This window comes from Amborella trichopoda, chromosome 8 (assembly GCF_054954075.1).
Source record: "Amborella trichopoda isolate Santa Cruz 75 chromosome 8, AtrichopodaSantaCruz75HAP2 v2.0, whole genome shotgun sequence".
NCBI lineage: Eukaryota > Viridiplantae > Streptophyta > Magnoliopsida > Amborellales > Amborellaceae > Amborella > Amborella trichopoda.
The window spans coordinates 20,797,951-20,809,181 of NC_142343.1; the positions used below are offsets into that span (position 1 = coordinate 20,797,951).

An 11,231-nucleotide genomic window follows, 5' to 3' on the forward strand; every position below is an offset into this window, starting at 1 on the left:
CTTTTTTTTTTTTTTTTTTTTTTTTGTTTAGCAATATACCAAAGTCAAAGGCTTTTTAAAGAACATTTTGGAAACTGCATGATGAGAAAGGGATCTTCACGTTCCCCAGCGATGACCACAAATTCAGAGTAAAAAATCGGAACAATAATCTCAAATTTCAGCAGCAAGAAAAAGAACATATAGGGTGGTGTTAGAGAAACCTGTAAACAAAGTTGAGAAGTTTCTTCATTCATGGCAAGACACTGCGCTCTCCCCCAACCATGGGGACAGTTACTTCTTCTTCTCCGACATGTCGCTTTGGCTTCGGGTTCTGGTGAGTCTCTTGGCTAGTAGTACTACTTCTCACTCTCTACTGTAATTTTCATGTAAAATAAAGAAAATGCTTTGCAGATTTCTTGAGCATCGATTGCGGTGCGAGCGGCGTGAGCACGGACCAGAACAACATCGTCTGGGTAGACGATAGCGCATACGTTGTTTTGGGGGAGAACCATGTGGTCCAAGATACCAACTCAGTATCAGAACAGATGGGGACTCTCAGAAGCTTTCCTGAAGGGTTAGTCAAGAACTGCTACACATTTGGGCATGTAACTCAGGGGAGCAAGAACCTGTTGCGTGCCAGCTTCTACTATGGAAACTATGACAGGCGCAACGCACCGCCGACCTTTGATCTCCTCTTGGATGCTGACAAGTGGGCCACGGTAGACACTGCAGATAGCCCGGTCTTCTTCGAGCTCGTGTACACGGCCAAGAGAGATGGGATCAGCGTCTGCCTTGCTCAGACCTCGAAAGACCAGATCCCCTTCATTAACACTTTGGAGATCAGGGGGTTAGACTCGGGCATGTACTCACACATAAGTTCCGAGTATGTTCTCTCCAACAGTCTCAGGCTCGCATTTGGAGCAAACTGTGAGGTATGATAGGAACTCATTAATCACTTCTTTTCTCTTTCAATGTGTGTGTATGTGCTCTTTTAACCGATTCTGGCTCGGACGAGGAACTCGTGCACTGGGCAGTCATCCAAGCTGACTCGCCAAGTCGGCACCGAGAAAATCCAAAACTTCGATAGAAAACCGAAAAGGAAAAATTATAAGCAACATATTTATATGAAAAATAAGAAAAAATTTTGTAAAATAAGAAAAATTTTCAAAAAATAGAAAACTAGTTCTAGAGCATTGTCCAGTAAAATTCTAAAAAGAAATGAGAAAAACTTGTAAAAATAGAGACAATAGCAAAAATCATGAAAAAAAATTCAAAAAGCATATGCATAACTAGTGATAAAATCGAATACAATCGATTATAATTGATATAATAAAGGATTGAATCAAGGAAAAATGTTTATACATAGCAGAGACTCTAAACAATCAAATTAGGGCCCACTTCAAAAATTTTACTAAAAGAGATTGTTTTGATACTCAAATATCCTAAAATTAATAATCTCCACATTAAGATGCATGGACGTGGACATGAGAAAAAAACGGATTTTAAGTTTTTGAAATACTGCATCTTTTAATGCATTTTGGACAGTCAATTTTCAAGATTTTCAAGTTTTCATAGATCTACTCGATCTACACTGTTTTGAAGCTTTAAATTCTATAATTAAAGATGATAATATATTTTAAAACTATTGCAAAGATTTTCAGTAATAAAAACCATAATTCTGAATACTATTTGAAGGTGCGCTTTACTTTGATTATTTAGAGTCGGCTGTATACAAACTTCACCCATCAAGGAATTATAAATATAATAAATTGAAGGCGCGTGTTACTTTGATTAGTTAGAGCCTCAGTTGTATACAAACTGCACCCATCAAGGAATTATAAATATAATAAGTTGGGGGTGTTTCTGCCGAGTCCGAGTCACTTGGGTGCCCGAGTTTTCTTATACTGCTTTTAACAATTGACAATGACTCGAAGAAACCAGACTATCATGTCTATATATTTCTTTCATTACAGGGCTAGTGACGACCCCTATGATCGCATTTGGACACCCTTCAATGTGAGCAATGGTTTAAGCACTGTGACCAGCGAGGCCACGCTCATAACCACCAGTGTCCCTGACGAACCACCGCCTGCAGTAATGCAGACAACGGCCACTTCTGGGAGCGCCACCACCCCTATCGACCTCACTCTCAAACTCTCAGCCTCCTACGCCTATTTAACCATGTATTTCACAGAGCCCATCGAGCTTGAAGCCACACGAAACCGATCCTTCAATATCTATGGAGACGGTAAGCTTCTGTATGGGCCAGTCATCCCGCCTTATGCAAGCACAGTCGAGATTACTGCCCCTAATACTAGTGTCTCTGCAACTACAAAGATCTCATTCGTGCCAACAGCACAATCCACGCTTCCGCCTGTGATCAGTGCCATGGAGGTGTACCTCATCGGTGGGCCTCTCAAGAAAGGGACCAACGAAAATGACTGTATGTGATGAACCTTTCTCTCTCTCCCTCCCCCTCTGTCTCTCTCTCAAATGGGGGAAATGAAAACACATTGAATGTGTGCAAAGGATTTTACCGATCATGTTTGCTTTTTGAGTATTTAGTGAAAGGGTTGAAGGCCTTGCAAAACGAGTTTGAGCAACTTCAAGCATGGGGTGGAGATCCTTGCCTCCCTGCTAACTTCATCTGGGAAAGGGTGGTTTGCACCAAGGATGCATCCCCTCGAATAACTGCCCTGTGAGATCCTCGAAATCCATAGTATAAAGAACCCTATTTTTCTTGATTCCCGTTTATCAATGGCTACCATATAGTTTAAAGGAAGGCACTAATGGCCGCTGATTCTTTCGCAGGAACCTTGAGGACTTCGAACTGAGCGGGAGCCTTCCGGATTTCAGCTCCATGAACGAGCTACAGATTATGTGAGAAAATTGGATAGCATCCTTACAGTTGTTTAAAAATTTCCTATGTTTCATCAGTTAATCCCCTCTTTTTTTTCTTTCTTTTTGTTGCAGAAATTTGAAGAATAACAGCTTAAATGGAAATGTTCCAGATTTTCTAGCCGATTTTCCCAAGCTCAATGAACTGTAAGAGAGGAGGGGAGAGAGAGAGAATTGAAATTGAAGTTTAACTCACATTGAAATTAAACTTTAACTCATCTACTCAGGAATGGAACAAAGTTTTGAATAACAGTATTGTTCTCTTGGAAAAAAAATGCAGCAACTTGGCCGATAACGGTTTTCTCGGAGTGGTGCCTGAATCACTGGTCAAGAACACGCACCTGAAATTGGAGTATGCCACCTCTTTCTTTTCATCTTCTATAACCAATCCTCTCTCTCTCTTTCTCCTTTTAGCTTTCCTAATCCATTCAAGCAAGGTTTTAAAAAACGCATGAGTGAACCGGATCGGCCACCCCAAAAATCGAGTCGAATCGGTGGATCAGCGATCCCGACCTGTGAATCTACTGGTTTCACCTTAAAACAAATTCAAAAAATAAGTAAAAACCCCTGAAATAAGTGTTGTGAGTTTCAAATCAATTTTGAGGTGATGCATGATTTACTTTTCATTATTTTACAAAAATACTGAAGATTGAGGTGGTTTCTTTTTGCCTAGATGTCTAGGTTCTTTTTTCTTCCCTTTTGTTTTAATTTCCGTTGAATGTTAAAAAAAATAAAAATAAAATTAAAAAAAAAAAAGAAAGAGATAGATGTCACATCATCTTAATTTCGTTTGTTGGCAAAGTTTTCTTTACATCATATAAGCTGGCTTTCAAATTAGCTACATGGTGCAAATAAGCTATGGCGTAAAATAATTAAAAACTAGCTAATTTAAAATGACATTGACATTGTAAATTTGCAAAATTAGCTATGACATAAAATAACTGTGGTGTAGATCAACTATGTTTAAACTATGAGGTGGAGAAAATATAGCTAAGTTTACCCCATGTCAATAAACTATATAAATAAAGTAGCTTTAAATATTAACTATATAAATAAAGTAAAAACTATGTAAAATATAGCTATGTAAATTTTCCGAGTATTGTAAATGTCTAGTGTGTAAAATTGCTCCCAAAGGTTTGTAAAATTCTTTTATTTAAAATTGCTCCCAAAGTTTAGTCACAGGTTGAACTGTTGAGGAAAAAAGTGGAAGCATTTGTCCCACATCGAAGAAAAATAAAAGCAGCAAGAGCATGTATAAAACCCTCACGCACAGTGAGGAGGGTGTGGGCCCTGTTCACGTTGATGTGTGTGCATTGGAGTGGTTGGTGATTTTAAGATAAAAAATTATGGGAGCAGGTTCCTTCTTCACAAAAAAAATTCAAAAACTTTTGGGGGTCGGCGATCGTATTTCAATTCCCTTGTTAAAACGACCGTCTTTCAAAAACAATTTTGAAACTTGCCTTGTTAAAACTAAGGTATTTTTTGACATATCCAGCCGATTCCGATTCCGATTTCGATTCTTGATATACAGCCGATGCTGATTCTTGATATATGATGGGAATCGGATTAATTTTGACGATTTTTTATCCAAATCGAGTGATTCCGATCTAGATTGCCGATGCAATAGATTGATTAAAAGAGAGAGAAATGGATGTCATTATGTTAGATGGTTGAGTCTGATATGATCCAATGCAGCGTTTCGGGGAACCCTAATTTGTGTGATTTCGAGGAGTCGTGCGATGGGAGCATCAACGGTAGCAAGAAGAAGAAGAATAGGACGGGTGTGATTGTGGGAGATACCGTTCCATCTTTCTTGTTTTTGTGGGCGGTGGCCGGAGTCGTATTCTTTGTCAACCATAGGAGAAAAGCAGCCGCCTTTGCCGTTATCCATGCTCGTATGCTCCCTTACTTCCCTCTCTCTTTGTTGGCACACTGCTTTATCTTTTCTGCAAAAATAACTTAAAAGATTGAAAAATAAATGCACAATTACCTTATGGTCTATAATTTTGTCAGAATTTACTGTTTTCATTTCATGTTTTTTTAAAAACCATTATATATAGACCCAGAAAAAAAATGTCATATTAGGTGATGCTTTATATTTACTCATTTATTATTTTGAGGTCCATCCCCGCTTGTATATTTTTTTTCCTGTTATACCTCTCAGTCTGATGTTTCCAACATCGCACAGATGATAGTTTTTTTTATTTTTTTCCAATTATAATTTGCCTTTTACGTTTGAATTATAACCAAGTAAGTGGGCCTAAGACAACGGGCCAAACAAGTGTGCCTGGTTCATCAATTGAGAGTTCTTCAAAGAGAGAATAAGAGATGATTTTGAAAGTTAAAACGTGTATAATCAAAGATAGTGTAGATGTCTTTCACATAGTAATGCGACCGTATGAATTGATAGATGTTTTTCACATAAATTTATGGCTGTATGGATTGATTTTTTTACATTGTAATGTGACTATATGGATTGGTAGATATCTTTCACGTAGTAATGTGACTGTATGGGACCGATATGGTGGTATATTACAAACGTGAGAAACTTGTAATTTGGTAATTCTGCATGTGTGACTTTTATCAAAGATAACGGTTATGGATTGTGTGAGCGTTAGTTGCTGACTGCTGCTGTGAACAATTAACAGCTACTGTATGTCTTATCGGCATGACTGATGGTTATACCGTTAAACAATATATCTTCAAGATGTTAGTTATGTCAACATATAACAGATGCCATATGTGTATTGAAAATCAACTGGGTCAAGGTATTCTGATTTTGGCTAAGACGAGTTACTCAGGTAAGTCACAGTAAATTGCCTGAGTCCCACAAGTTTTTTAAAAAACATAAAGACAAAAAAAATAGCTTATATTACATAATTATGTTTTTTTTTTTTTTTTTTTACCAATGTTAGAAATTTATTGCTTAAAAAGAAAATATTACAATGAACTTACATCTATAATTAAAAGCGAAGATAAAGACACCCCCCTTTTGGCTAAGGCATCAACCCATGAGTTTGCTTCCCTATAAACATGTTGATATGACACCGCAAATTCCCCTGCCAAATCAAATATTTCACACCACATTGGTCTAAGGGTCCATGGAATCCGTTGCTGCTTTGAGCACCACTTAATGGCATTCATAGAATCCCCCTCAATCACTCACAATCTGCCTATCTTTTTAGCTTTGAAGAGTTTCAGACCTTGAAGAGGAGCTGCTAACTCAGCATAATCAGCCGTGGCTCTACCCATAGGACCCGAGAAACTGAAAATGACTCTCCCCAAAAAATTTCTCACCACCCCCACAATACCTGCATCTCTTGACTTCTCATAAGGGTTACCATCGAAGTTCAGCTTATAAGAACATGGTAAAGATTGAAGGGCGTGTCGGTTAGATCACCCGCTCATAGGATGCTGTTGAAAGGCAGTGATATGGGGGGTTTTCAAACTCTCACCAACTTGATTAGCCATATTAATATGAATAGGATATATTTCATCGGTGTATAGCAAAACCCTCCTCACCCATTGGGTGGAGACCGAGTAACTCGGCTGAGTAACTCAACCAAGTAGTGGTACATTAGTTGCCAGAAGTTATATCTGCATATGATTAAATTGGTTAGAGTATGAATACTTGTAGTTATCTTATGCGATCACAGTTTTTTATGCGGTAAAATTATGGGAATTCTAATTAAGGAGGTAGCAGGTTTTACAAAATTCAATTTTTAAAAGCTTGGAACACCTGAAAATATAAACTCATTTTACAACGATGATGTTTCTGGTATCAAAGAACCAAAATTATGTTGGATATTTCTCAATGTCCCCGCTATTATAGCCAAATTATAATCAAATAAAAAAAATTATTATCAATTTGATGTTAGAAATACCGGATCGAGAGGAAAAACTGGAAAAAATTGCAGGGATGGGGGTTGGACCTCAGTGTAATATATATGAAAATATAGAGCATCGCGTAATATAGCCTTTTATGTAAATTTCACATTTGTTTACTTCAATTTTTCCGTCGATGTCATAACAACCACTTTTATTTTTATTTTTTATTTTTTGTGAATTCTAGAGCTCTACGATGTCTAAGAAAACGTGACACCTCCTTTTTAGGTGGTCTGAAATTGGAAACATCGAACTAACTTATGTTTCATTGTTAAACATTTATACAGGGTAGTTCGAACCAATCCATACCTAAAACCTTTTTATTATTGTCCGATTTGACCACCCCATAGTACATTTTTCTTTTTCTTTTTCCTTTCAAATATAGAGCAATATGAACCCCAAGTGATATGAAAATTCAAAGTAGTATGATTTAAGTATGGCAAATAAATTTGTTTTCGTTGTATTATAGTCATACCTCTTGTTTCGTTGGAGTAATCAATGAGTTATTGGTGTTAATGATAATTATGATTTGCGTTTTGATATGTTTGGTCAGAGTTATTGATAAGTTTAGGTATTTTATTTTCCATGTGATTTGTGTCTTCATGACAAATAATGTGATATGATAATTTGTATCTTTGACACTTAGGTTCGACTTAACCTAAACCTATTAAGACACCAATCTTGGAAAATAATCACTAAATTTATTGCTAACTCTGACAAAACACATCAAGACACAAACTGCATTCATCATTAACACCAATAGGTCATTGATAGCTTTAGCAAAAGAGAAATAACAGTTATAGAGTAATGGAAACAAATTTATTTGTCTTATTTAAATCCAACTACTCTTTGAATATAAAAAATGACACGGTTTCTATACCGAACTGCGGTTTGGCAATAAATATATTTTTAAATATAATTTGATCTTAATTTTCAGATAAAATATAATTTTTAATATGGAGATCATGAATATGAAAAAAGTAAAAATAAAATTGAAAACTAGAAATAATAATTATATTAAAAAAATATGTGTACCGTTAGTTAGACCACCTATTTGTCTTGCGTAAGTATCTCACCAAGATGGACCACTTAAGTTAGGGCTATTTGTTTGATCCAAATTTTGAAACGTACACTATTTTCATTCTAATGAACCATCACAAAAAGAAAAATTTGAAAACACAACTTAGAAAGTATTTTTTTAGCCCAAATAACATAAGCCACCCATTTGGGTAAGGTACTTAGATCTAGGCCTTAGAAGTATTTTTTTTATTTACCAATTTTTTTAGATCCTTTTGTTATGATTAGATGAACAATGTTAAAGAAGATAAAAATGATTATGAGTTTGTAAATGCTAATATCTTGAAATTCACCAAATGAATGGTTTAGATTCATTGTTGGAGGGGACTCATTTTGACCATATCTAGGATTGAAATTGAACTTTTTTTTTTTAGTTTGATTATTGAGATAAAGAGAGTGTATGTGCAAAATTTTGGGTCATACAAATACCACAAACATGATTTTCTAGAGGTGTCATTGCATTATACTATGATACAACCGTTGTATGAAATCATTGCCTATATATATATATATATATATATATATATATATATATATATATATATATATATATATATATATATATATATATATATATATATATATATATATATATATATATAGAAAAAGTCTTCCCAACGCCAATAAGCAAAAAATGAACAGTGATTTTACCTATGCTCATCACCGTCCAAAGTTCATCGCATGGTCACGATTGTCTGGTAGTGTTTCAATTTTCATTTTTTTTATAAATCAGAATGATTTAAAATTTGGAGGTTGTGTACATCTTAGTGAAGCGCACCTACTAAAAATATGAAAAAAAAAATATTTTGCACAATATAAATTGCTCAAAATACCCCCATTAATTTTCAGGGGTATTTTGATCAATATATGTTTTGTGAATTATTTTTTTATATTTTTATTATATTCTCCTATTTTTTATGAACATGCGCTCCAAATTTCAGATCATTCTAATTTGTAGAAAAAAAAATGAAAATTGAGACACTACCGGACAACTGTGATCGTGCGATGAACTTTCGACGGTGATGAGCATAAGTGAAATCACTGTTCATTTTCACCTATAACCCTATATATATATATATATATATATATATATATATATATATATATATATATATATATATATATATATATATATATATATATATATAATTTCAGATCATTCTAATTTGTAGAAAAAAAAATGAAAATTGAGACACTACCGGACAACTGTGATCGTGCGATGAACTTTGGACGGTGATGAGCATAAGTGAAATCACTGTTCATTTTCACCTATAACCCTATATATATATATATATATATATATATTGAAATTCTGATGGAGCATTTTTCAATCCAAAAGGCATTACATTCCATTCATATTGACCAAATGGTACATTGAATGCCGTTTTATATCTATCTTGTTCTTGAATTTGTATTTGCCAATATCCGGATTTCATATCAAATTTGGAAAAGATACAAGCTTGAGCAGTTCTATCTAATAAATCTTTTTTATTGGGAATAGGATATCTAATCCATTTTAAAACTTTATTTAAAGGTTTATAATTGATAACCAGTCTAGGAACCCCTCGTTCCTTCTCTGCATTCTTATTGACATAAAAAGCTGCACAGCTCCAAGGTGAGGAGCTTGGTCGTATTAACTTTTTATTTTGAAGTTCATTAATCTCTTTGCCACACATTTCTAATAGAATAGTATTCATTTGTATTGGTCTAGCTTTAGTAGGTATTTGTTGTTCATCAAATCTTTTTTCATAGGGAAGACTAATACTATGTTTTTTTCTTTCCCAAAAAGCATTAGGATGTTCGCTACAAATAGATGTTTCTATTTGTTGCTATATTGTTTTAATTTTTTGTTGAATTAAAGGAGTATTGATTTGTTCTTCAATATATTTATATTTAATTTCTTGTTTAAGAGTACAAAGAAATTTTTCTTTATTCTGTAATTGATCTTTTACATTATTGATTTCCTTTAACTTTGGTTTATGGATGAATTCAAAATGTATTGGTTCATTTTAATACTTTGACGATATTCCTGTTTGGTCTATTGATAAAGGATATAAAAGGGTAAGGAATGGTACTCCAAGTATCACTGCTTGGCTCAATCCTTTTACCATTATAAATGGTGTATTGATACATTGGTAATTATTACAAACAGAAGCATTGGATAATTTATGGTTGATAAATAACCTACTGCCATCTGCGGTATTAAGTATTTGGGTAGTTTTATCAAATATTTAGAAGGTACTAATCCTTCGTTTATGCAATTAAGATCAGCTCCTGAATCTATTAGGGCTGAAGTTTCAAAACTATAGTCTTTTGCCACAATTATTTTGATTTGAACAAACCATTTTTCAATCATTATTTTGTCTATTAGGTTGACAGAGGGAAGTGGTATTACTTGTGTTTTGGCTTCTGGAACCTCTGAAGATTCTGGAATATCTTGTGAGAAGCCTGTCTCATATGTCATGAATTGATCAAAGTCTATTTCATCAGTATCTGAATTTGGTTGAGATAGGTTTTGTAATTCCAAAGTTCTAATTCTATTTTTTAATTGAGATACTTCTTTCTTAATTTCTTTGATTTCTTGTTTGAAGTCAGAAATCGAAGGTTCTTTTTGTTGAGAACTATGTTGTTGACTTACTCTTTTCATTATTGAATCGAAATTGTATTCTTCCAATTTATTAATTGGAAGTGGTTTTGCCTTATTTTTTGTTAATGAAATAAATTGAGTAATGACAGATCTCTTTTCATTCGGATCAGAAATCTTATCAATAATGTCTAATATGAAATTATCTTCTTATGTGAGTGTATGAACATTATGTGTAGGTATAGGACAGCTACAATCATTTTCTTACTAAGGAAATCTACTTAAATTCACCACCAAGAAAGTTGGTCTGAGAGTTAAGACACGAGACAAAAGGAATCTATTGCAAAGTACCGCCAAGGCCAGGAAGAGCCGCTTAGGGAAAACGCTGGATCCTTGATTGTCCTGAGTTGTCATTATCCGCAACCTACGGATGGCAAATTTAATTAGAAATCTTAAAAGTCACAATACAACTTCATCTCAAACACTTAGAGTGAAAAATATGGAACAAGTTATAATCAATGCTATTGAAGATCATATTCAAAATTGGAAATTCCCAAGGTACCAATTAATGACATTTATAATAAAGGATCATTCAAATTAAAGATGGGCTATGCCATCAAAACAGTAGAAGAAAGTTTATCTGTAACTCAGAATTAAGAAAACTTTCAACTACTATCGAAAAAAATTATTGAAAAACATATAGAAAATAAATACAAATATTTACACTTTGGATTAATCTAAATAGCAGTGAAACCCTTAACCCGACTTGGGTTAAACACCTCTGTGCTTGTATGCCTAAGAGATACCA

The 11,231-nt window shown here is 34.3% G+C and overlaps 1 protein-coding gene across 1 annotated transcript; it reads left to right on the forward strand.

The window, feature by feature from the left end:
- Positions 1-524: 524 nt before the first annotated feature.
- On the forward strand, positions 525-10,310 carry LOC18440379 (putative LRR receptor-like serine/threonine-protein kinase At1g51880). The gene is made up of 7 exons (XM_006850526.2): positions 525-862; positions 1,953-2,422; positions 2,545-2,677; positions 2,791-2,859; positions 2,953-3,024; positions 3,158-3,229; positions 10,211-10,310. Exons 1-7 carry the CDS (start codon positions 525-527, stop codon positions 10,308-10,310), a joined length of 1,254 nt encoding a protein of 417 aa, XP_006850589.2.
- The last annotated feature ends 921 nt before the right edge of the window (positions 10,311-11,231 follow it).